Here is a 27,317-nt window from a genome sequence, read left to right as displayed (position 1 = left end):
GGGGTTTGGGGTGTGGGAAGGGCTCAGGGCTGTGGCAGAGTGTTGGGGTGCAGGCTGTGGGGTGGGTGTCAGGAAGAAGGGGTACAGGAGGGGGTCTGGGCTGGGGTTGCAGGCTCTGGGGTGGGGATGAGGGGTTTGGGGTGCAGGAAGGGGTTCTGGGTTTGGGTGGGCTCAGGGCTGGGGCAGGGGATTGGGGCATGGGCTTACCTCCAGCAGCACAACCGGGGTGAGAGGCAGGCTTCCCCCAAGTCCTGGCACTGAGGACCATGCTGCGCCCCAGAAGCGGCCAGCAGCAGGTCTGGCTCCTAGGCAGAGGTGCACAAGCAGCTCCGCAAGGCTTTTGCCTGCAGGCACCACTTGCCCCCACCGCCCCCTTCTCTTCCAGCTCCCGTTGGCCGGTGCTCAGGGGCAGCACGCAGATCCCCATGGACCACCTGCTGGCCGCTTCCGCGGCACAGCGTGGTGTTGGAGCAGGTAGGAACTAGCCTGCCTCAGCTGGGCAGCACTGCCAATGGGACTTTTAACATCCTGGTTGGCAATGCTGACCACAGCCACTGGGTCACTGAGCAAGGCGACCCAGTGCCTTACATGCCACAACCCAGTACTGAGTCGCAACCTGAACTTTGAAAAACACTGCTCTAGTTAATGCTCCAGCTGGACCATGAAACATGAATTAAAGGCAGTGCCATATTTCTGAAGTATGATGGTGCATTTGTTTCAGTATTTTAGAAACGACAGTATTACCCATCAATCATACCTTTGCTTTCAGAAAAGGCCTGTAAACAAAAGAGGTCCTGTTAAACCCTGGAAAGCCAAGAAACACTGAGCCAAGCATATACCAAAGTCCTCAATTATTTCATAATCTAAACATTTAGGCCTGCAGCTCCAGCCACGAAGAGTTCTGTTACTAGCTCTGTCACTGTCTTAACCTGTTGTCACAAACTGGCCCCGTTTCCCTCTGGATGGACACAAGTTTGTTGTGAATGGATCCCACTCCTAAATCCCATGTACTTCTAAGCCCCCCTGGGTTGGGTAGTGACTGATCACTGTTCCCAGCTCTGGATCGCTCAGGCACACTGCCTGGTACAGACCTTGTACAGGTCACTCTTCCTGGGCAGAGGGATAGCAATCTGGCCACCTAAACCTCAGAACCAATGCCCCAGCTCTCCCAAGCCCCCTGTTGCCTTCTCTGAGTGCTCTGGTTTTCTAGTTATGCCCTTCAGGGACAACCTGGCAGCAAAGCAATGAACACAGGCTTAGCAAAGGAATTCTTAACCACAACCACTTTATTCTTAAAGCACAAGCAAATTACAGATCCATGGAAATCAACAAACAGCCCTGAATGCAATCCCCCTGGTCCAATCTCACCCTGTCTGGGAGTCCTGGTTCTGGTCAGTGTCCTCAAGCAGATACTCTCCTGCTGTCACTCTCTCCAGCAAGTTCTGCTTACAGGTACCAATGGTATGGTCCTCTGTTAGCAAAGCAGCCACCTTTTCAAAATAGTCTCTATCCCATTTCTATGCATGTGTTTTGGCTGATGAAGTTCCCAACTTCATTGCCTACTCCTCCCCCAACTTGTGTAGATAGTCAATGGCCTTGCTGGTAAAAACCCATTTTTCCAGAAAGGAAAAGTAATTCAACATTGATGGCTCGCACTGTTTACCCTTTTGAGGTGTCCCAAAACCTAGCATGACCACAGAATGTCCGTATCTTGTCAAGATTAGATTGGTTTTCAACACCACCTGGATTTCTTAACCCAATATGGAGGTTACAATACACTAACAGTTGCAGTAAAGGTTACAATCACAAAATTGATTCACAAAACATGAAGTGTACAATTTGGCCAGGATAAACACTCAATCTGTTACACCTAGTGTCATAAATAAACAGATCAGGGTTAAGGTCTCTTTTACCTGTAAAGGGTTAACATGCAGTACCTGATGACCACCTGACCAGAGAACCAATCAGAGACAAGATTTTTTCAAATCTCTGTGGAGGGAAGCCTTTGTCTGTGGTCTTTGTTAGAGCTCTCTTTGGATCTAAGAGAGGTCAGTCATGGCTCCAAGGTCTCCTGGAGTAGTTTCTACTATTAAATAGTGAGTATTAATTAGAAAGGCGAATTAGTCTTATAATTTGATTTCTACATTTGCAATTGTGTGTTTGCTAAAGGAAATTCTTTATTCCTGTTTGCTGATATTGCTTTTACTGAGAAAGAAGGGAGGGGGGATTCTCTCCAGAGATTGATAAATTTAGACCCTGTATGGTTCTATCTTGGATTACAGAGACAAGTTACTTTCTTTTTATTCTTTAATAAATTCTTTTCTTTTCTATTAAGGACTTGTTTGGTCTTTCCTTGGGTGGATTCTCAGGGAAAAAGAAGGGGGAGGTATCCCTCTGTAGCTAGATTCTGGTAGCTCTCCTAGGAAAAGGGAGGGGGGAGGAAGCAGGGGGAATGGTTTATTTCTCCTGGGTGTAAGAACTCCATGGATTTGGGGCTCTTGGAATCCCCTAGGATTTTGGGGAAGGACTGTGTCTCAATCCACATTTCCTGATTGAGTGGTGGCAGCTTACTAGAGCTAAACTAGAATTTTAGTTTAGAGGGAAACCAAGTCAGGTCCCCACATTGGAGCCCAACAGTTCCAAGTGGGGGTGAGACCTCATGACATGGTGGGCAGCGATGAGGATTTTTTCTGAACCAGAGAGCCATTGCTATTCTCTTCTCCTAAAGCAGGACTGCAGGTTAGGAGGGAGAGATACCCCGAAGGCAAACAGACAAGGTTTTCTAACTGGCTTTGTTAGAAGGAGTTTTTTTTCTGCTGGGCTACGCTGAAGAACTATTCCCTAGAGGTGTGTCCTTCCTTTGTGATATCAGGTATCACTCAGGATTCCTAAGGTGGGGGGAAGTGCTCGTCAAAGTACATTCCCATCCAGCGGGAAAAACAGGTTTGGGGGAGGAAGAAAGAATTCCTCCTGGGTTTGATTCAAGCAGTTTGAATCAGGTATCTCTTTCCAGTGGCTATTCTCTTCTTCTAGAGCAGGAAAGCAACCTGAGAGAGGAGGAGGAGTTTACAAGTATTCAGTTTCTAACTGGTATTGTTAGAAGGAATCTTCAGCCAGGTTGGCTGGAGGGAATTGAGTTTCCAGCAGGCTTTGTTGGAAGCAGTTTTTCTTTTGGGTTGCTTGGACAGGCAGCTTGAGGAAAAGGCAGTTTTGAAGCAGTTTTCAGGGTTAGAAGCAGTTGCAGCTACGTTGGCTGGAGGGAATTAGTTTTTCTAACCAGGCTTTTGTTACAAGAAAGACCCCATACTGAGAGGGTACTTAGCAATTTGCAAAAGACAGTGGCAAAACAGGTTTTTCCACCTTCTTGAAAGCCAGGAGGGGGAGATTTTTTTTTTTTTTTTGGAAACAGATTTTCAGCTGGGTTTAGCTGAGGGAGATAAGGTTTTCTAACGGGCTGTGTTAGAAAGGAATTTTTTTTTTCTTCTTTTCTTTTTTCTCCTTTTTCTTTCTGTCCGCTTAAAAACAGCTAGGGAAGAGGTGTAAGTTTTTCTAACAGGCTTTGTTAGAAGGACCCCTACTGTGAGGTACTTAAAAATTGCTAAAGGCAAGTTACCAAACCAAATTTTCTAGTTTCTTGTAAGCCAGCAAACAAGCAAACACCATTTGCAAATCAAAAGCTTTTGCTTCTTTCTATTCAATCGCGAGTAGACAGGGTAGGAATTGGGAAGCAAGCAACCCAATTCCCTGACTGCAGAGGGGTGTGGCCAACACCAGAAGGCACTGTTCCCCATCCCAAGAAATTTCCCACCTACATGGCAGGTGAGGACACTCAGGCCTTCTTGAAAAATTTTAAAAGGGCCTGCCATGGGTACAGCATCCCTGATATGGGTACAGCATCCCTGAAGACCAATACAAGGACTGGTCAGGAAAGTGGACTTTTGCTGTCTATGACAATTATTCCATCCCCATGCTACTGGGGGAAGACTTGGCCAACCATGTGCAGCTGGCCAAGAGGGGGGGAGTGGTCACCCGCAGCCAGGCCGAACAAGCAGGCACTCCCATCCCTGTTCCTGAGCCATCCATCAAGACCCGGTCTGTGTTACCAGACACCCAGACAGAGGTGGTGAAACCGGATCCCATGCCAACAACTACAGCAGCCACAGTACATCCAGTCCCAGGACCGGAACTGGAAAAGCAACCAGCGGCAAAACCAGCGCCAGCACTGACGCCAGCGCTTGCAACTCCACCGCCAGGGGGCGCCAACGGGCCTAAACTGGCACAAGCAGCAAACAACTCTACCCAAGAGGCTCAGCCAGAGCCTGAAATATCACTTTGTGCACCAGCGGAGAGCGGTCCACAGTCAATGAAAACAACCTCATCACCTACATCACTTCCAGAGGGACCAAGCCCAAGTCCACAGTCTACGGAGAAACTAGTGTCTCCAGCTTCAAGGAAACAGTTCCAGACTGAGCAGGAAGCCGATGACAGCCTTAAAAAAGCTTGGGCGGCGGCACGCAGCAACCCACTGCCTCTCAGCTCTTCTACCCGATTCCAGTTGTTGTAAAACAAGGACTTTTACGTAAGGACATTCTTTCTGGTGGACACCAGGAAGGCCAGCATCCTCAAAGACAGTTGGTAGTTCCAACTAAGTACCGGGACAAGCTCTTAAGCTTGTCCCCTGAGATCCCAGTGGGCATTCTGGGGTAAACAAAACCAAGTAAAGGTTGGGAAAGTCCTTCCACTGGGAGGGCATGGGCAAGGACGTTGCCAAGTACGTCCGGTCAAATGCATAAAAAGTGTTGTTCAATGTCAAATACCTTGTTGTTTACATACTTAGTAGTATATGTAATAGTGCATGTGTTTTGTTAATCTGTTTATTTTAAAGTTCTAGAAGGAAATCACCGCCAGTGGTTCCCACTGTCTGCGATTTGGGGGGCGTGTCATAAATAAACAGATCAGGGTTAAGGTCTCTTTTACCTGTAAAGGGTTAACATGCAGTACCTGGTGACCACCTGACCAGGGGACCAATCAAGGAACAGATTATTTTCAAATCTCTGTGGAGGGAAGCCTTTGTCTGTGTTCCCTGTTTTGCTCAGAGAGCTTTTTTTGGATCTAAGAGAGGACAGTCATGTCTCCAAGTTCTCCTGGAGTAGTTTCTACTATTTAATAGTGAGTATTAATTAGAAAGGCGAATTAGTCTTATAATTTGATTTCTACATTTGCAATTGTGTGTTTGCTAAAGGAAATTCTTTATTCCTGTTTGCTGATATTGCTTTTACTGAGAAAGGGGGAGGGGGAATTCTCTCCAGAGATTGATAAGTTTAGACCCTGTATGGTTCTATCTTGGATTACAGAGACCAGTTACTTTCTTTTTATTCTTTAATAAATTCTTTTCTATTAAGGACTTGTTTGGTCTTTCCTTGGGTGGATTCTCAGGGAAAGAAAAGGGGGAGGTGTCCCTCTGTAGTTAGATCCCGGTATCTCTCCTAGGAAAAGGGAGGGGGGAGGAAGCAGGGGGAATGGTTTATTTCTCCTGGGTGTAAGAACTCCATGGATTTGGGGCTCTTGGAATCCCCTAGGATTTTGGGGAAGGACTGTGTCTCAATCCACATTTCCTGATTGAGTGGTGGCAGCTTACTAGATCTAAACTAGGATTTTAGTTTAGAGGGAAACCAAGTCAGGTCCCCACATTGAAGCCCAACAGTTCCAAGTGGGGGTGAGACCTTTGACATGGTGGCATGCGGGTCCTCACCTTGAAACCCCCCAGTTTCAAGTGAGGGTAGACTCTGACACCTAGTATTCTAGCAATTGTAGTGTCTGCGTGCACACAGCACATGGGTATGAACATGTCATGGTGGTCTAACGAATAGGGCACTGAACTGCAAGTAAGAAGGACTTGGGTTCTGCTCCTGCCTGATTGTTGATCTGCTGTATAAACTTTGGCAAGTCATACACCTCTCTTTCTACTCAAACATTTTGTCTGTTTTGATTAACTCCTCAGAGCAGGGATAGTCTCTTCTTATGTTTATTTTAGAGCACTTAGAAAAGTTGGCTATTAAAGAGTAAGTTAGTGTCAATGTTAACTAAAGTGATGCTAACTGCACTATTATAACATGGTAACTACCACAATGAGGTTTTGATCTCAGTGAGAATTCTAGTTGCTCTACTGTAATAGAAACAATAATAATTCCTGATTTCTCCAGGGGCCCCAATACCTCCAGAAGGGCAAACAGTAGGGATTTTAGAATCTGTGTTAAGTCAGTTTCATCATCTGGACACAATAAATTCCCCTTTTGGAAAGTTTGGTTGCTATGCATCAAGCAGTATAGATATAAACCAATCAACCAACATGAAACAAACTTTTTGGATAGTTTTATTTCTAAGAAGAAATTACACAGTTTATCAAACAAAAGTCTTCTTTAAAATCCAAAGAAAGCTTAAAATCCTGAGAGTTTTATCAGACTATACTTAGTGCCAGCTTTAAATTTGCACTTAATTTCTGTTGAGCAGCAGTGATATTTGTAGTTATTTCATCACAAGTATGTCATCCTTTGGAAACTTGCAAGTAGCCATCCTAGTTTTGTCTCTTTATTTTGAAAAGGAACCATCTTGAATTTAAAAGTATTTTTCAAACTATAGTGACCTCAGCCTTCACCTGAGAAACTAGTCTCTATTCACAAATAAGCTCTTGATTTGAAATCATCCCAATGGTGAAAATGGAAGACAGCTAATAATAAAAATCATACATAACTTGAAGAGTCTGTTATTCTAATATTTCTCCTTGATTCTTTCACAAATGAAAAATCATAAAAACTGTCACCAATGTCCATTGCGATAGCACCATAATGTATTAGCACTGGAATGGTTACTCTGAACTACAGAATAAGTGCACCATAGAAATAAACTTCACCGGATTATCACGTACTCTATCAGCTACCATTAGGAAGGTTATAAAAACAAGCCATCACAAATTCTCCAGTTTCCAAAAATCATGATAGTCTGATACAATTGCATTGTTGAGGCATAGTTTAATATTGCATAATTCTACGCTGATCATTTGCCATAGTTTGCATTGTTGGTGCAAATGGATATATTATTCTTAAAAGAAACTTGCATTGCTGCTGCAGTAAATCTCTTAAAATGGACAGGTTTTGCATTAGTTCTGCTTAACGTCTATGCTGAAGTATCATTAAGTGTTTTACATAGAGTTTAACGCTCTTCGTGACAAGCATTTCATTTAGCAAGTGCCAGACACAATAATGCACAATATGTGAAGGCACAGTAACGTCACTATCAACTCTACAGATGGGCTGTGGCCATTAGTTGTATCATGTCCTGAAGAGACTGGAACAAGTTCTTACACAGCATTTCTGCATCGGTCTCTGGGCATGATTTCCAGGCAGTGCAGGTCACAACAATTCTATCAGTATAAAGGTTAACTAGTTATTTTATATCATGAACTTTAAGCACATCCCCACACAAACTATAAAATTATTCGCTGAAATTTTGAAACATGGGTGTCTAAATTGGGCACCTAAATAACATTGTCTTGATTTTCAAAGAAGCTAAACATCCAGAGCTCCCATTTACTTCAGTAGGACATGTAGGTGCTCAGCAATTCTGAAAATCAGGCCACTGTAGTTTAGATGCCGAGATGGATTTAGGTACCTAACTTTAGTCACTTACATTTGAACGTGTTGTCCATATCTTCCTTTACTGCAACTAGCTTTAAGATTCTGGATATTCTCTCTCTTTCTCTCCTATTAGCTGTGAACTTCCTTTACCTTCGTGACATTGATACAATCGGGCAACGTAAAAATGGGGAAGAAGTTCAGATAAAAGCTTTACACAGTTTTCTTCGGAGTGATGCCAGGCCCAAGAAGGTGAGAAAATACCCTTACCTGTCATCTCTGATTCTATAGAAAACGCCATAGCCATGATGTATCATGGGGACTGCAGCTCCACCAATTTTAGTGTAGCCAACCAGGCTAGTGGAAAGCACAAAATTTCCACCTCCCCCACTGTGAAGTAAAAAAAGCAAATTGTTTGATTTAAATTAGTATTAAAAAGTGGAGCTAAGAAATACAAAATTATTGGGATCAAGAGATTGGCAAGCTGAAGGCAAATGTGATAAACCCATCAACATCCAGAGGTTTGACTTGCATATAGGACAAGACTAATAATTACCTTCTAGTGAATGCAGGGTCTGTGAAGAGTTCTGGCACAGGGAGTCCTTCCTCTTTTGCTATGAGTAGGAGACCCAGAAAATGACGGTCAAATCCTGTCAAACAAACAAGAAACCTCATAACTGAGAGAAATATCTAGTTCTTCCTGGTCTGGACAATGGGAATTTCAAATGCTGGACCCAGAACAGATCTTGGGAGAGCCCTAAAAAGAAAGAGGGATCCAGACTGCAGCACCCTGAAGCCATCCGAAATGTGGTGTCCAAAGAGGCCTTTGCATTCAGCCTACAATGGAGATAAAAATACAAAGAGTTTACCTCATTACTAGCCCCCTCCAGCTCCAGTGAGAAACATCTCTCCTTTCACGCTAGGAGGCAACCAGCACCGTCTGGGAATGGGCCCAAATGATCGAGGGCACAGACATGCTTTTCTTCACACGATATGTTCTGACACTCCCTTCATCCATCTATCAATGGATGCTTTGAAGGCCAGAACACTCTAGTTGAGTTCATCATATAGATGGAAAAGACTCTCAAGATCCCGCAAGCTTGGCTACTGAAAGGCTGTATCTAGAAAGGATGAGATTTCAGACTAGGCAAAAACTATTGTGCTGCACACACCCCAGAAATCTACTCTGGGCTCCTGCTAGGTCTGGGTGGCTTTTCAGCACGGGTGCGTGGCTGAGGAAACTAAAAATTTTTGCTGCTGAGCATGCAGCCACTTAAGCTAACCAGTAGGAAATGCTGAGGAGAGGGGTGTTGCCCAAGCCCTGCCCCTTAAAGTAAGTTAGGTGCCTAGCCTCAGGCCAGCACCATCAGCTCCTCCTCTTCTATATTTTGTGTGGGGCTTGAGATGGTAGGCATGCTCTAAGGTGGCCTCTGAGCCTGCCAACCAGATGAGGCCATGAGCTAGGCCGGGGGCACACCTAGTTTGAGCATTCTGCTGGGGCTTAGGTGCTGAGCAGGCTGATGGCATCAGGATTTAGGCAGTGTGTGCATGCCCAGCAATGGATTTTTAGGCACTCAGAAGAGTTTACTGCAGAACTTAGGCACTTACAGGGTTAGGCAGCAGCTGAGCTGGGTTTTGAGGATCTAAATCTTGGACTTAGGCACCTATGTGGCAGTTAGATGCTTAAGTCCCCTTGTGGATCTAGCCCCAGGGGACTGGAATTAAACGTCCATGGTTAGGACCCTCGCTCCCACTCTCCTCTACCCTCACTCCCTCCTCCCTCCCCGCTCCCATGCACCTTCCCCCCTGCAGGACAAAGAGAGGCAACACATAAGCTAGAAGGAAATGCCAAGGGGTATAAGAAGGCAGGGGCTCCCAGCAGAAATTCGTAATATTTCGGTTCCCCTGGGTGGTCTTACATTACTCAGACTGACCTAGTAAGAAGCCGGAGAAATCATATTAGCACAAAGTAAAACTCCTTTTTCAGGCACAAAAGAAAATTAGTCGTTAGAAAGAAAATACCTTTTCCATTCTCGCACTCTTTCATCATCTTGTTGTGCTTTGCAAATGCCTTTAGCATCTGTTGCTGCCGTTTATGAGACTGTGTTAAATAAGAAAAACAAAACCAATCCAGTTGAATATTACAACAGACACAGATAAGCAAGTTCCTTCCTTCCACAAGCTTTAGAGCTTAAGAAGAGACGAAAATTTAGGAGCATGGAAAAGTTACATGTGTGCCGTATGTCTCATTTTTTAATTCCTGTGATTTATTTATTTTTCCTGAACCCTGTTTTTTGCACAGGAGCTCTTGATAATTTGTTTCCTAGGTCTTAGCCAGTCACCTTCTGTGCAGAACAGTTTTCTAAACCTTAAGCCCCTTCTCTTCCCCCCCCCCCCCCAATGACAGAAACTGAAGGAATTGAAAATGGTCACTTTAAACTAAAGAGATTAGATACAATGGCTTTCCTACACTAGCACCAACTTTTAGAAATACATCAGACAGTAGCGCACATGACTGCATTTCACAGACATGGAACTGCATGTGGAAATCACAAAAGTGAAAAGAGAAAGCCAAACGGAAATAGCGAAGCGTCTCACTTCATTGCTCTTAAATTAAACATGCATAGCAACTAGATGCACAAGGAGGGCTTAAGCACCAAAGTGTCAGTTAGGCAGCTATGTCCAATATATGGCTACCACTGGCATTCACAAAACCACTGTTCAGCTGCAGCCTAATCCTATAAGCACCTAAGTTTCCATCACTAAAGTCCTTAGACAGAGGGGCAGCCTGGCCAAACCTGAACAGTGCTGTGACCCCATGTGCCAGGCTGCACTGCATAGAGAGGTACCGGGCCCAACCCAAGTTGCCACTGCGGGGGAGTGCTTGGTCTCCAAACCCCTTGCAACGGTAATTTTTTTTGAAAGGGTGGGGAGGCCTCAGTTTCAGATTTTGGCTTGGGCCCCCAGAACCTCTGTATGGCCCTGACTATGCATTCCCTTGCTTATATCGCCTGGGCTCAGAGACCACCTTATAGCACAACTACTGTAGCCGTCCCCGCACAAAATGACAATGATGGTGCCCCTCCCCCACCCCCAATATCCCATAGTTAGAGTACTCATCCAGCACATGGGAAACCTGGGTTCAAATCCCAACTCTGCCTAATTCAGAGCAGGGACTTGAACCCAGTTCTCCACATGAGTGCCCTAATCACTGAGCAATGGGGTAGTCTGGGGTGGTCTCTCCCAATTTCTGCTGTTGAAGCTGTTCTACTATCATTGGACCTGAGAGCCAGAATGATTCTACAGCCTGGTGGTTTCATGTTTCAGTCCCTCCTCCACTGAATATTTAGGTCTTTCATACAAAGTGGAATAGCTTCAACAGGAGAGAGCAATAGCCCAGTGCTAGGGGCACTCACCTAGGAGATAGGAAAACTGGGTTCAAGTCAGGCACAGCAGAGATCCAAAGCCACAATCCAAATCCACATCCTGGTGAATGCTTTAACCACTGGGCCTGGGGGAAGAGGGGCACCACCTCTGTTCTTCAGAAAGGGCTGACCTAGCCTATGTGCCTAACTCCAGGAGAGGGTTCATGTCTGTGAATCCCAAGCACAGATTGGTACCCAACTCCTTTGAGGAACGATGTATAGGCCCCAGCCCTCTCCTCAGCATTTCCTACTGGCTTGCTTATGCAGTGCTCAGCTCAGCATGATAGCATCTGTGAATCACTTTTTCCCCCACACACTGTAGAGGGAGCCTGGGCGCCTAATTTGGAGTTTGGAGCATTGAAGTGCTCTAGTCCCCCTTGTGAATCTAGCCCAGAGGTGAGACACTGAAAAGAGTTGCCATAAAGCCGAGTGCAACAGATTGAAAGGGAAGCAGATTGATCTTTTAAATGGATGAACACTAGGGAAGCTCTTAGCTTTATTACGTTATTAAAGATTCTCAGATAGACTGGCTCACTGCTAGGTCCCAACTCGATCTGCCTGGGCAAAGCTCTATCAACTTCAATGGAGGATCAGATTGCAGGATCCAGGCCTAAGCTGTTGTAATTAACCATGAGTAAATACAGAAATATAATAAAATACCGGGGGCAAAAGACAACAGCATTAGTAGAAAGGATGTACTGAAAGAAGAACAGAGAGGAGTAAGAACAAATAGCTAGAGATTTAAAAAAGTATACTATCAAATTATATCAGAGGACAGAAAAAACAATAAGCCTATTAACATGATAGCAAAGCAAGGATAACTTGGTTATTGAAAAATAATGACTTATTTGCATCAACAGAATATTGGCAATGCATCCATAAGAATGGCCATACTGGGTCAGACCAATGGTCCATCTAGCCCAGTATCCTGTCTTCCGACAGTGGCCAATGCCAGGTGCTTCAGACGGAATGAAAAGAACATGCAGTCAAGTGATCCATCCTCTGTTGTCCACTTCCAGCTACTTGCAAACAGAGGCTAGGAACATTCAGCGCATGTGGTTGCATCCCTGCCCATCCTGGCTAATAGCCATTGATGGACCTATCCTCCAGGAACTTATCTAGTTTCATAGGTTGACTGTACATTGTTTGAAGAAGTACTTCCTTTTGTTTATTTTAAATCTGCTGATTGATGTACTTGTGAGTATTAATGAGGAAAGACTGGAAAAAACTGAGTTTATTTAAACAATGGAAACAGCTATATAGCCATCATGTAAAATGAGGGGGCTACTTTTGTGGATGATATGAAATTAGGGGTAAGTCAAGAAGCTGGAACTGTTCAGTTACCTTTAGAAAGTCTTTTCATACAAGACAGGTGCCATGTAACTGGAAAACAGTTCATGTATAGCTCAAATGTAAGAGAGGGTTCTAGGAAAGAGGCTGAAAATGACAGAGCCGTACATTTAACAACTATATAAAGAAAAGCTAGAAATTACACTTTAAAAATGCATTTGGAAAAGTACAGTTCAGAAGTGAAACAGCACGGATTTGTGAGAGGAGAATAACTTCAGAATAATCTAATTACTTTTCTAACAACTGTTGGTTTAGACAGATGAGAAAAATGAGGGTCAGTATACCAGGACTTTCTGAAAGCTTTTGACAATGCGATGGGGTGAGCAATTGCAAAAACACTGTAAATGCTGTTTGACTATTGATAAGTACCCCAACTTCAATTCTCTGGTCTTTACTTGCTCTCCCCAGTGCAGAACTGCCCATTTGTAAGAACTTTTCCCCCAGCATGCATTTTTTGAAGCTGGCCCTTTAAATTTGGCAGAGGCAATCAGCTGTAGTCCTGACAGGGTTAGTTTGCAAATGGCTGCTGCAGCTTTCTGTTATTCAGTTGGTAAGTACGTGTTATTTTTTATCCCCAATTTTTCTTTCCTATTGCACTCTCTCATGGGTTGGATAATAAGTGTAAGGGTAGAGTTAAGCCAGCCAGTCTCTCTCAGGGTCAGGAAGGACTTTTTCATTGATCATGCTCTCTCCTTCCTCTAGCTAGCTATAGGTTTATTTGCCAATTAGTGTTGTTACCCACCATCATGGTTTTAAAAGTATAAGAGTTTTGTGATTATGTTTAACCATAGATTTTAGAGAGAGATAAGTCCTACTAGTTAGTCTATTCTCCTGGCAATGTAAGCACAAATATAGGTTACAGATGGCATGGTTGTCAGCAAACTGCTCCAAACACTAAGCCCAAGATCTGTCTCTGCTCTGACACTACATTCCATTTATTTATTTATGAAGCCCCTTTGACCAAAAATGGTGGATAATGGTAACAGCACACGAACTGAAATGGTCAATAACTGATGGGTTCTTAGCAACAACAAACTATTAAGCTTACAAGAAGAATGAGGGGGGTTTTGATAGCTGCTTTCAACTACCTGAAAGGGGGTTCCAAAGAGGAGGAATCAAGACTGTTCTCAGTGGTAGCAGATGACAGAACAAGGAGCAATGGTCTCAGGTTGCAGTGGGGGAGGTTTAGGTTGGATATTAGGAAAAACTTTTTCACTAGGAGTGTGATGAAGCACTGGAATGGGTTTACCTAGGGAGGTGGTGGAATCTCCTTCCTTAGAGGTTTTTAAGGTCAGGCTTGACAAAGCCCTAGCTGGGATGATTTAGTTGGGGATTGGTCCTGCTTTGAGTAGGGGGTTGGACTGATGACCTCCTGAGGTCCCTTCCAACCCTGATATTCTATGAGTCTATGATTCTAAGGAAAGAAAAAGAAGTGATGAGTTAGTAAGGCTCTGTTTTTGCAAAGCTCTTAAGCACATGCTTAACCTTTAAGCACCTATTCAAATGCATTCTATTCAGCAAAGCAGATAAGCATGTGCTTGAAGTTCATCAGAAGCAACAGCATTCAGAAACGGAAGAGAGAGCAGTTGGGATGAAATTTAAAATGATGAAGGGAATCAGAAAATTGGAGAGGAAGAGAGATCCCAAGGGATCAGTGCTAGAAACATAAAAGTTCAATATTAATTGGCTGTATGAGTCTGACTGTAAGAAGATAAATGAAGACAGCAAACGGAAAAGCAGGGAGGAAGATAAGAAAACAAAGGGAAGTCAGATTTGAGTGATGGTATTAAATGTCAGTTTTAAAGCAGCAGCACAAATGAATAAGAAGCCAATGAAGCGAAGAGGAGAGAAGAAATAAGAATAGTAAAGCAAAGCATCAAACAGATGTGGTTTGGTGGCACAGTGCCGTGTAAGCCCAGTATCCAAGATGAAGAACATGAAGAAGCTTTGGATTTTCTCTAAGAAGATATGTAAACATATCTTGCAAGATCCTTTCCCTTTCCTTTCATCTCCTCAGGCTCCCAGACAGGCGCAGAGGGAGAAGCAGAGGAAGAAACTTTCAGTAGCAGCCAGCGCCTGGGGAGAGAGAGAAGCAGGTTCTGCTGATAAGCTAAATCTTTTGAAGCTTGGGTAGGGGAGGTGGGGGAAACAGAGGAGAGGTCAGCTCCCCAGCTCAAGTATTCAGGAGATGAAAGACCCTTAGACTCTGGAATCAGTCTTGCTGCCAGCAACTTCCCCGTGCAGATTTCACACACACAGACGAGCATGTGCAGCTCCCAGACTCCATGCCTCATAGCGATAAGTCTGCCATTGGCACAGCACTGACCACACTTAATTGGGAGGGGTGAGGTGCATGTGTGGGGAGTGTATGACATAAAGCAGAGTTAAAAACAAAAATAGAATTTAAATAAAAAAGGAGAGTGGGGTCATATACTGCACTTCACCTAAGATAGCAAAATTCTGAGAGCCAGCCCTGGTGGTCACATACCCGCTTGAATTAACTATCTGAAGATGACTTCTTCTCCAGTTACTGACACAATTAATGGCATATTCTCTTATCTAAAGTAGATGAGATGGCAGGTCTTTTCAATACATTACAGCTAAAGCAGATTTTCAATACTTACACTGCAAGATGGATCCAGCATGGATTTGCACCACTCCACTGCTTCCACCGTACATGGTCTCATAGTCTCAGTGCGTCCGTGGTAGAAACGTCTCGTCATAGCAGTTTCATAACAGCAGCCTGGGCTAAGAAGGAAAATTAGGACAAAGTGTCTCACTACAAAGATAAATCTTTTCTCCTCTCTAAAGGAAAAATGTCATATAAAAATATTCTGTCCCATTACACTCAATTACAAGCAAGAGTAAGCCACTCATTTTCTTTTAAGTATCTGAAATGTAATACAGATTACTCAACGATAAAGTTTTCAAGAGGCAAGTTAGGACTAAGAAAATTCAGATGCCATTATAAAGTCATAAAAAAATCTGGACTCTTTCATGAGCTGCTTTTTGCAAATGCTAAGGCTTCTATACCCTTATGTAGGTGAGTAAAAAGTAAGCAAGCTTCAATTTCCTATGTATTCTTCCATGAAGGATAAAGGAGAGAAGGCATCTGCCCCACACAAGACCCACAGACTGGGGGAATCCACTAGTAACAGGGGGCATCTACAAACAAGTTTAAGACGGGCCCTTATCCAGATTGTTTTTGTTAGGCAATTAATATAACCCAGTGTTCAATGACCTGTGCAAGGAATGTGGCCTTTTTGCAGACGACACCCTCAGGCAACTATTTGCCAGCTCTGTGATGACTCATATTTAAAATATTTTAAATACTAACAGATGGTAGTAAAGGCAGGGGAAAAGGAGGGATGTAATCACCAACAAAGAGAGAGTCTTCAATAACTTTTGGCTGGGAGTACAAAATAAAACCTTCCTCAGCCCCTTCCCAGTGTGCAAGGACAGGAACTTGGTTGTACACTATCTTTTTGTTATGCTGTTATAACTTTTACAGGTAGCCTTTGTTGGTGATGTGGACAGGATGACAACAATGAGTCTGCTAAGGCTTTTTACAAGGTTGGGATATTGGAAGAGAGAGATTTATCACCACCGAATAATGTTTAATTATAGATTACAGCTGAGACTTTCATCTACACCTGGGCCAGATCCCCTTATATAATAATGAGCAATTAGTGAGGTATGCTGTGTTGGTCGCAGGATATTAGAGACACAAGGTAGGTGAGGTAATATCTTTTACTGGACTAACTTCTCTCTTGGTGAGAGAGACAAGCTTTTGAGCTTACACAGACCTGAAGAAGAGTTATGTGAGTTAAAAAACTATGTGGGTTAAAAAACTCGTCTCTCTCACCAGTAGAAGTTGGTCCAATAAAAGATGTTACTTCACTCACACTGTCTCTCAGTTAGTGAGGTAATATAGATCCTTGTGGGCCAAGTCCTTGCCTTATCATTTAACCAGTACAGCCCATGTGTACGTTTTATGGAATGTTAATAAAGTTCTGGCTGGCTGCCCTTCATCTTACAGTACCTGTAGTATAGCACCTACCACACCGTGACATAAAGGACTTGCTCCTGCACCTTTTGAAGTCAATGGCAGAAGTCCTGCTGACTTCAGTGGCAGAGGATAAGGTCCTGTATAACTAAATAAAACATTATGACATATTTCGTCATTCTTCTATGACTGCAGCAAAATATAAAATGGAATGCAAAGCCCTTTGTATTTGCCCAGATTTGTCAGTTTGTTCAACTATACATTTAATTGCTAGCCTGGGTAATAAACTTTTCTTACTGTCCATGAAGTTTATAATAGGCCAGCTGGAGGCCAAGCTGAACAAATGTATCAGGATGAAGTCCCTTCTTCTTGGTCAGTGCTTTGCCAAAGGATGTAAAGGCATAATTCACTAGCTGCAAGTCAGATACCTGACAAATAAAGAATTTGTTACCATAGGAGAATTCAGCAACTGCTCTAATCACAACCTGCTTCAGTTCAAATATAATGAACTGTGCATTCACCTCACAAAACAATGGATCAGGTTTACCCTGATGTAACTCCTCTGGCTTCAGTGGAGCTACCTCAGGATTGAATCTGTCCCAGTGGTCTTTGTTCTCTGGCCTGGAGCGAGGCCAGCTACTAACGTTTAGAAAAAATGAAAGCCTCAGTGATCACTAAGAAAGAGATAGAGAAACTTCACCTGCTGAGAATACCGTTCTTTAGCACGTTCAATGTCATTTAGCATGTTCTGGTTCAACGTGAAAACAAGTTCTTCTGGCCAAGGGATGTCTCGCACTTTATCTGATCCCTGTTTTGTTTTTTAAATAAAAAAGGAATCAATATCTGTAAGAGAGGAAATGCTAATTCATAAGGATGGAAACTTAATGGATACATACCTTCCACCTTCCCTCACTTTCAATAATCTTCTGATCAATATAAGAGCACAGGACTACCAAAGCCATGGCATCACAAGGAGAATGCTAGAACACACGAGACAACATACCATGATGGTTGCATAGCTAAAAGTTGATCAAGCCTCCTTATTTCCATCCCCATTCCTTCTTAATTATGCTGAAGGTTTTCCTGTGTTGTGCAGAATTCATTAGGAGATTACACTTCTAGCCCTTCTACCTGTACAGACAGAGCCCCATACAGCATTTATCTACTCTCTTGTTAGCTCTGCAGCCAGGTAGACAGGCAAAATATGGCACCAAGATGAGGCACAGATCTGGGCAGAAACAATGTCTTCCTATGTGAGAGAGCAGTGCTTAGCATGTTTTGGGCACTACTGTGATACAAGCAAATAATAAACCTACTAACTTACTTTTTTTTTTGCATGATATTCCCCTTCTCTTTGAATTCCCTATTGATCAAATGCAAGAAACTCCCTCATTAAAATATTTCTGAAAGTAAAATTTAGACTTCTAAATCTTTTTAGTCAACACATACACTGCATAATCTCCCCTTTAGAAATGTACAGCACCTATCCTGGGATGTTTGCCAGATAAGGTGCCCTATATGTGAAAATGCACTAAAAGAAAAACAAGTTTAAACCTGTAAAAAAAAAAAAAATTCCATTGTGGAAGGGGAAAAACTGACAAAGGAGCCCACTGTAAATATGCTAGGAAAAAGGGAATCATATTTTACTTACATCACAGTTTGAACCAAATGTCCCATTGGAAAATAGTATGCAGTTGTAGGATTTGTCTCCCCAGCGTATGGTTGGATCTCCTATTAGAGCCAATTTGGTGATCTAAATCAAGAATTAATATCATGGGGGTTAGAAATATCCGAATGTGCGCCAGAGTCCTGTCACATTACACTGGAAATTTTTGGATACTTTTTTAATGAGTACCAACCTCCGCACTCGAAAGCAGCTATGACTTACTGCACTGGACAAGACAAAGTCCCTGCCCTACGGAGCTTTTAGATGAGCCATGACTAAGAAGGCTGTCTGCATGACAGCAGACATGCCAAAAATGCAACAAATATATCCATCTGAAGAAAAACCATCTATACAAGCCTGGTGTTTGGTGTTTAAAAATAAAAGGACAGATTCTGGTGGTCAGAAATCCAGGGGGGTGCAGAGGGGTGAGGGTAAATTTACACCACATTTACACCTCCAAGATCCTAGATGTGGTAGGCATTGGTCCAGTCCTGGTCATCAACAGGAGGCAATGAATCATGGCCAGGCCCATTTTCCTATGCTAGGGGGGCCAGGACACAATGGTGTAAAACCTGTTAGATTGCTAAGGGAATCTTCAGGCAGATGGTTAAGCTGCCTTTCCAGAATATTTTATACAAACAAATTATATATACAATGAGACACAAAAGTTGGTTAAAAAGAGGAGTAACATTATTTTGAAATCTGTAACTACCGGAGTATAATCCTCAGGGGTTCCATGGGGACTGGAATCATCCAGGGAGATCACAAACAAACTGCTCTGAATTTTTTCCAGTAGACATAAGTTCTTTGGATCGAGATTAGTTAAATATTCACGTGTCTAGAAGACAATGAAAATGTGGTTAAATAATTGAAATGTTGCAAATCCAGTCAATCAACATTTTTCTGAAAGATCACTGAAATTTTCCAACCTCTGCCCATTGGGTTCTCTCCTCACTTGTTAAAGCCGCCAGCCCTGGTCCATCAGGTTCATTATGGCACCTCTTTTGGATGTAAGCAAGTTGCCTTTAAGAAGATTTTTTAAATTAGTAAAATAGACTGAAGACAGAGACGGGATTAAAATTATTCACTTTAGTAGGCCAGTAGTCTGGTTAATATTTCTTATTCCATATCTAATCATCAGATTAAGTGAACTTTCAAGAAGTGTATCAACTCTGCTCAGGACACATGACCTTTTTAATCCGTGTCTGCACTGGGGATTTGCCCTGATTTCAGCCTCTGGGGACTGCTGCACCAATGCAAACCCATAATTTAGACAAAGAAAACCACAACTTGCACCAGTGACACTTAACTCAGTTTCAAACATGGGACACCTCTATAGTGCAAGTCACACTTTCCATATCCACACTGGGAATTTGCACAGGTACAGTTATATCAGTGACTACCAACAATGACTGAAATAAGGGCAAATCTCCAATCCACACAAGGCCTGAGAATCATAGGAGGGAATCATACTCCATCCCACCCAGCTGAGATTGTATTATGCACCAAATCTTAAACAACGTAAGAACATTTCTCTTCTTAACTTTTGCTTGCACCAGCACTTCCAAAAACTTCATTCAAAGCTTTGTACTCTGACAGTTTTACCTGTAAACATGACTCTGTACATACTGTACTTGGTGTTCTCTGTCTACCTTGTTACCCCTTTTAAAAAACCTCTCTCTGAATTTTTAAGAATTCATATGCAGTTATTTGGCACTTCCACCGATTAAACATTAGTACTAATCAGAATTTAAACAACATTCATACAGATGTATTCATATATAGCAAGCGAGGCGAACCAGATAGACCACCCTCAAAATCAGGTTACCAGTAAAACAGAACTGCAATACCCGTAGGTAGCAGCAGGTTTTTGTGCATCATGAATTAATTTGTATCTGGCATTTCTTGTTAGAAAATTGTTTGATTTCTGTTTGTTCGTTTCTTTGGTGTTTGCCTGATCCACCACAACTCTCAGTAAGTTGTTCCAATAGCTAATTACCCTCACTACTAAAAATTTGTGCCTTATTTCAAGTCTGACTTTGCCTAGCTTTAGCTTGCAGCCATTTGTCTCTAGACTGAATTGGCCATTATCAATTGTTTGTTCTACATGTAGGTACTTATGGTCTGTGATCAAAGTCCCACTTCAACCTTCTCTTTGTTAAACTAAATAGATTGAGCTCTTGGAATCTACCCATGTAAGGTTTTCCAATCTTTTAATCATTCTTGTGTCTCTTTACTGAACCCTCTCCAATTTATCATCTACATCCTTTTTGAATTGTGGACTCCAGAACTGGACACAGTATTCCAGCAGCAGTTGGACCAATGCCAAATACAGAGGTAATATAATCTCCCTATTCAGCATTTCCGTTTGTACATCCAAAGATCATATTAACCCTTTTGGCAACAGCATCACACTGGCAGCTCATATCCAACTGATTATCCACTGTGACTCCCAAGTTTTTTCATAGTCACAGGTTTCAGAGTAGCAGCCTTGTTAGTCTGTATCAGCAAAAAGAACAGGAGTACTTGTGGCACCTTAGAGACTAACAAATTTATTTAAGCATAAGATTTCATGGGCTAAAACCCACTTCATCGGATGCACAGAATGGAACATACAGTAAGAAGATATTTATACATACAGAGAACATGAAAAGGTGGAAGTACCCATACCAACTGTAAAAGGCTAATTAATTAAGAGAAGCTATTATCAGCATGGGAGAAAAACTTTTGAAGTGATAATCAAGATGGCCCATTTTGGACAGTTGACACGAAGGTGTGAGGATACTTTAACATGGGGAAATAGATTCAATTAGTGTAATGACTGAGCCATTCCCAGTCTCTGTTCAAACCTAAGTTAGTGGTATCTAGTTTGCACATTAATTTCCCCATGTTAAAGTATTCTCACACCTTCGTGTCAACTGTCCAAAATGGGCCATCTTGATTATCACTTCAAAAGTTTTTCTCCCCTGCTGATAATAGCTTCTCTTAATTAATTAGCCTCTTACAGTTGGTATGGGTACTTCCACCTTTTCATGTTCTCTGTGTGTGTATATATATATCTCCCTACTGTATTTTCCACTGCATGCATCCGATGAAGTGGGCTGTAGCCCACGAAAGCTTATGCTCAAATAAATTTGTTAGTCTCTAAGCTGCCACAAGTACTCTTGTCCTTTTTTCATAGTCACAGAGTCCCTCATCCTGTAAATATAGTCTCTTTACTTTGTTCCTAGAAACAGAAGTTTCTAGGACCAGGAATGGCTTGGACTGACTTGAGTGGAGTTACTCTAGATCTACACCAGCAGAATTTGGCCCGTAGGGTAAACCAGCATGTGCACAGTCGAATAATATTACCAGTCTGGAAAGTTAGCATCTTCACCTATTTTTCAGATTACTCAAACCACTTCTGGGAAGTGTGTAATGATTATATTAGTGGTAATCATTAATAATTATTGGGGAAATTCAGAAATTTCATGTGCTAAGTATACATATGGCAGCTCCTTAGAGAGAGAGCATCTGTTGTGACAATAAACACCTAGCAGTGTACTCTAACACATATAGAGGGCCATATTCTCTCTGTCTCTCTCCACCCCTCTTCCCACTAATACAGCTCCTTTGCACTCCCTTAGTGGCACAAAAGTCCAAAAAGCAGGTCAGACTTCCAGGCCCTGGTGTAGGGGTGAGATATGTGGCTGGAGTCCCACTGTGTTCCAGTAATCCCCAGCTGGCAGAAAAGGCACTTAAACATATTAAAAGACAACACATGTTATAGCTCAATCCTGCCTCTGTGGAGCTCAGCAGCAGGAAATATGGCCAATATATCACTGCTAAAACATGGCTTCACATGCACAGCTTTGATTATGTTTAAAATGTGGTCAAGAGGGAGCAAAGGGAAAGGATGGTGGTGGGTTTTGTTTGGTTGGCTTTTTGTTAATGATTATGATGAATATCTCATTGCTACATGGATTGGTTCTCAAAAAAAGATATATCAGATAATCCTGATACAGTTTCATGCCATGAACCCCAACACGTAATTGATATTTGCTACCTAAACACCTTCATGGTATACTTTTAGAATCCTACATTTGCTTGTTGTTCCAGGCACCTTGCCATATTTTGCAGTGCTAAGTGCAGGCTCATGTTCATGCCTATTACAAGCTTTCCTTCACTTTAAATGTACCAGCTGTTCAGCTAAAGTTACCTAGTCGCACAGACTATCAAAATACTATAATGGAGGGAAAATTCCAATCCCTCCAAACTTCAACAGAAAATGTTTAAAGGGATTTGCTCGGCCTGAAAAATCACATTTTCATCTGAAAAACAGGCACCTACTACAGTTTACAAGTAACACAATGGGAGACCAGCATCCTGCCATGATAAGCATTCCAGTTTTGTACAGTCTGGACTTTCAGGGAGTACTGTTCTTTTGCAAACAAGGCCCAATGTATTTCACTGTGCAGCTCAATTAATATGAAATAATTTAAAAACCTGAAAATCTCTGGAGGGCTCAGTATATGACCTTCATGTACCGCATCAAAAGCAAACACTCGACCTCGACACAGGACTATTAAGTGGGATGGGCATTCACCTTCACTCTCTGAAAGGAAGATAAAATAAACATGAGAACACAACACTTTTTGGATAAAGTTATAATGTGAATGAGAGAGGGTGGGGAGATACGTTACAGACACACTTAAGTGACCAGGTAAAAAAATGCACGTGTACAAATACAGCACATTATTTTGGCCTTTAACATTTAAGATTTTGTACATTTAAAAACAGCAACCAAGACCAAACTCGTCATCTACTTTCAGAGAGCAATTCTATGGGTTTTTTGTCTGCAGTTTGGAAATAAATCTCAAAGGCTGCATTTGCAAGATTAACTGACAGAATCCATAGATGCATGTAACCTTGGTTATTATTAACTCCCACCAATGTTTACTGCCATGTTCATAACTTTAACAAATTTGTAAATGGGGAGGTTATTCTTACATCAGGAAGCAGAAATGCTACATGGAAAATCACCCACATACTGATGAAAGAAAAGATGACACTGGGTGAAGTTTCAGAAGGCTGGCATAGAAAGTGGCTTCAAAGATAAGCAAAAACACTTGACACTATATTCTACATTTTTTTGTCTATGCAAATCAGGAGTTAATGCACAAATGGATCCGCTAGTACCCAATTTGCATATGCAAATCTGAGCATTTGTGCACTGATACACGAATGTTTAATATTATGGAGAGATGCAGTTGTTGCACTCACCACTGGAAGTCTTGCCCATAATAGCCTATGCAGTCTTATTAGTTATGCCACACACAAAAATGTATTACCATAAAGTTAAGGTTTAACCAAGTTCAAGAACGTTAAGACCAAAAAGAAGTTAGGAATGCAAGGAACACAGCACTAACGTTGCACTTCTCAAACTAGGCCTCTACGCAACCTTACCTCACCTCTGCCCCATAGCTCTGCCTTGAAAAAATGAGAAATGTATACTATATCCATAGAGCTCCATTTAACAAATGCCCATAAAAATGCCTTAATCCTATTCATATAGTAATTTTGTTGCTTTCCGTCTTTCTTCATGATCATATTGTAACGTTCACAACAAAAATTATAAGTTCCTGATTTAAATAAATAGCAAAATTAAGGAAATCATTCCCTCTTTAGAATGTCTCCACATGTAAATGTCATCTACAGAGATCATGAAATTACAGCACTTACATGAAGAGCAATAACTAGTAAGGTAACAAATTAGCACATGTATGAAAACTTACAAAAACAAGGTGCTGTCGTGAACATCTGAAATATACTACACGCCAAGAAGGGAGATAACAGGCTTTCATCTTCACAGGGACAGCTGAGGTTCTTTGAGTGCTTTAAGAATTCTACATTCCCTGAGTTTCTATTGTTTGGATTTTCTTCTACGTTTTATTTTTAAACCAATGTTCTTGAAAGGTCTTGCATCCTCAAACCATTGTTATGTGCCTGCAATCTTAACTTTTCTTTAAAAATTAAAGAAATTCCCATACATAAAAGTTTACTACAGTCCTAACAAGGGATTGGGAAGGGAAGGAGAATAGGGAAGGCTTCCCACTTCCTCCCAACTTCCTGAGCTCTGGAGGAGAGGCACCTCGCTAATCCACACCTCCTAAAGACTATAGGCGGGGCGGGGAGGGGGCGGCTCCACCTCTGAGAACCTTAGGAGATATACAGGAATGCACTGAGGTAAGTGCATCAACATCTTGCTGAGCCTTATGAGATTTGTCAGGGAATCCCCAATCTTTCCAAGGCTCGTTAGGTGCCACTCCCGCCCCAGTCTTCCCATGGCTCTTATGCTTGTAGGTTTCACAAAAGTAGTAGGAGTTTAGCAGGATGGATTACAGGGGCCACTGGGGCAGGTGGACTTCTGACAAGACAGAAGTGAGCGCTGGATAGGAAGCTGAGAACTGGGAGGAGGGGGAAACATATCAGAACATAGGGGGGAGTATATCCCTGAAAAGGGGACTATGGAGACAGGGATAGGGAGGGAATTACAATTCCATATCGTAATTTTACAATACACGGCACGCATATTTACTACTGGCATATGTAAGTGTGATTAAGCTGCAAACAAATAATTTGAAATAACCCCTTTCATTCAACAGCAGGAAGGAAGCACCAAATACTGTACCAAAAGGGGCATGAGGGCTAAAGTAAAGTAAAGTAAGTTAAATCCATTCCTGATGCTCTAACCATTTATTTGTATCTGGCCTGATTCCTTTATCTTTGTCTGTATCCAACCCAATTATAAAGATAAATATCAGTTTAGAAGGTGCAACAGAGGCATCACCTCAGCTGTGGGATGTACAGAGTGCATAGACCAGCTACCCTATAACACCAATAGCTAATCAAAATGCTCTTCAGCTACAGCAGGTTTTTAAAACAGACAAAAATATAGTGTTTGTTTCATGGTTAATATGGCCACACTTTAGTCCTGTAACATAAAATTAGTTGTCTGTCACCCTAGGAAAGTTGCATATGTTTACCAGTTCTAAAATAGTTGCCTAAAGAATCTCTAGTAATTCCTGGAATCTTGCAAGTGCAGAACAGCATTCGGAATTGGTTCATGTCCAGAGGCATATTTCCATGTCTATGCACAACCAATTTTTCCCTGCAGTAAACAAAATATACAAAAGTATAGATTCTGATTAACTTTTAAGCATGAGGTGAAAAATACATCAACAAATAAAATATGGCAAAATTCATCCTTGAGTACAGTTGAGTTACATCAAGGAAGAACTTGTCCCATATTATTCATGACTGTAAGCATGCACACTACACTGATATTTAGAAGCAATTATATTTTTTTAAAATGTCTTACGTTCTTATTAATTCCCAGTATTTCAAGGTATGCCATATAGCTATGCATCCTCTTTCTATTTGAGTTCCTTCTTTTGGTGGCCAGTAGTGTTCAAGATAAGGGCCTGCTCCTCCAAAGTTATAATATATTTGTGTTGGTATGCGAGCATCAAGATAAGCCACATCCAGCCACCATTCTTCCAGCTGAAAAGGAACAGAGATTAGCATCACAATATATTTTAGGAATAGCTCTATAATAATCACTTGATTGTTCTACTGTACCTATCTAATTTTTTGTTACTTGTTAATACTTTGAAATAGTTCCTGAACTGTGAAAGGCAGACCAGTGATCCATGAAGCACTTACTGATGGTACTGAGACAGCTACATTACATTTCCAGGTGCTATGTTAATTACTTTCTTAATATTAATTTTCTTTGTAACCAGTTGTTGTAGCTGTTGACTGCTGCACGTGCCAGAGATTATTTTCTGATGAAATTACAAATTTAGCTGACAAAGCTAAGTTTTAATGTAATAGACTTCTGTAAAATATCTGATTTGGTACTGCACTATATTTTGATTAAAAAAAACTATAATACAAAATTAACATGGCACAAATGATATGGATTAAAACCTGGCTAACTGACAGGTCTCAAGAAAACCTAAAGACGAGCTTTGTGTAAGCTTGAAAGCTTGTCTCTCTCACCACAGACATTGGTCCAATAAAAGACATATTACCTAACCCACCTTTTCTATCTAGCTTTCAACATATAATTGTGAACGGGCAATAATCATTGAGCAAGTCTGTTTCTAGTGGGGTCCCTCAGGGATCAGTTCTTGGCTCTGCACCAGTGGTCCCCAAACAATGAGGTGCACCCCCTACGGGGGCACGGAGGAATGTTCAGCGGAGGCGCGGTGGGACCTAGGCCAGTCCCTACAGGGTGCAGGGAGGGAGAGCCACCCAGCCCTGCTCTGCTCCCAGCTCTGCTCCAGCCCTGGCCCCAACCGCGGCTCTGCTCCTGGCCCTGGCCTCAGCCCCGGCCCAGCCGTGGCCTTGGCCCCTGGCCCTGCCCCAGCTGCAGCACCATCAATGGCCATGGCCTGGGCCTCCAGCCCCCGACCGCAGCTTCAGTCTCCAACCGTGGCTCTTGGGGGGTCACAGGCAAATTACATTAGCGGCAAGGGGGTATGACTTAAAAAGTTTGGGGACCACTGCTCTACACTATTTAACTTTTTTATCAATGATCAGGAAGAAAACAGTTTGCAGGGGGTATGGTAAATAATGCAGAGGCCAGGTCACTAATACAGAGCAATCTCGATCGCCTGGTAAGCTGGGCATGAGTAAACAATATGCATTTTAATAAGGCCAAATGTAAATTTATACCTCTAGGAACAAAGAATATAAGCCTTAGTTACAGGATGGGAGACTATATCCTGGGAAACAGTAACTCTGAAAAAGACTTGTGGGTCACATTGGATAATCAGCTGAACATGAGCTCCTAGTGTGATACTAAAGGGCTAATGCAATGGATGAATAAACAGGGGAACCCTGAGTAGGAGTACGGAGAACATAGCTACTAGAATACAGTGTCCAGTTCTAGCATCCACACTTCAAGAAGGATGCTGATAAATTGAAGAGGGCTCCAAGAAGAGCCACGAGATCGATTAAAGGACTGGAAAGCATGCCCTATAGTCAAAAATTCAAGGAGCACAATCTCTTTAGCTCGACAAAGAGAAGGTTAAGGGGGTAACAATCTATAAGTAGCTACACGGGGAACAAAAATTTGATAATGGGCTCTTCAATCTAGCAGAGAAAGTTTAATCGAGTGGCCAAAAGATGAAGCTAGACCAGAGATTCTCAAACTGGGGGATGGGCCCCCCCTGGGCAGTGCAGAATGTATT

The 27,317-nt window shown here is 42.2% G+C and overlaps 1 protein-coding gene across 8 annotated transcripts in view; it reads right to left on the bottom strand.

Moving 5' to 3' along the window:
* CROT (carnitine O-octanoyltransferase) overlaps positions 1-27,317 on the bottom strand; it is an 81,603-nt gene that overhangs the window by 37,947 nt on the left and 16,339 nt on the right. For 3 of the 8 annotated variants that reach the window (XM_039527808.1, XM_039527809.1, XM_039527806.1), the window contains exons 4-17: positions 25,439-25,620; positions 25,104-25,228; positions 22,564-22,672; positions 19,008-19,101; positions 18,791-18,916; positions 18,064-18,165; positions 17,309-17,392; positions 17,113-17,220; positions 16,710-16,840; positions 15,031-15,154; positions 9,654-9,732; positions 8,188-8,281; positions 7,902-8,021; positions 6,386-7,420 (exon numbers count right to left, since the gene is read on the bottom strand). In XM_039527808.1, the coding sequence (XP_039383742.1) occupies positions 7,300-7,420; positions 7,902-8,021; positions 8,188-8,281; positions 9,654-9,732; positions 15,031-15,154; positions 16,710-16,840; positions 17,113-17,220; positions 17,309-17,392; positions 18,064-18,165; positions 18,791-18,916; positions 19,008-19,101; positions 22,564-22,672; positions 25,104-25,228; positions 25,439-25,620 (1,599 nt within the window). In that variant the 3' untranslated portion in view covers positions 6,386-7,299. Of the gene's footprint in view, positions 1-6,383; positions 7,785-7,901; positions 8,022-8,187; positions 8,282-9,653; positions 9,733-15,030; positions 15,155-16,709; positions 16,841-17,112; positions 17,221-17,308; positions 17,393-18,063; positions 18,166-18,790; positions 18,917-19,007; positions 19,102-22,563; positions 22,673-25,103; positions 25,229-25,438; positions 25,621-27,317 lie in introns of those variants that run through there. The other 5 variants (XM_039527807.1, XR_005595195.1, XR_005595196.1 and 2 more) reach the window with 5 other exon arrangements.

Source organism: Mauremys reevesii, linkage group 2, assembly GCF_016161935.1.
Source record: "Mauremys reevesii isolate NIE-2019 linkage group 2, ASM1616193v1, whole genome shotgun sequence".
NCBI lineage: Eukaryota > Metazoa > Chordata > Testudines > Geoemydidae > Mauremys > Mauremys reevesii.
The sequence above is the reverse complement of the archived record's forward strand: the minus strand, read 5'-3'. Positions and strand labels throughout refer to the sequence as shown.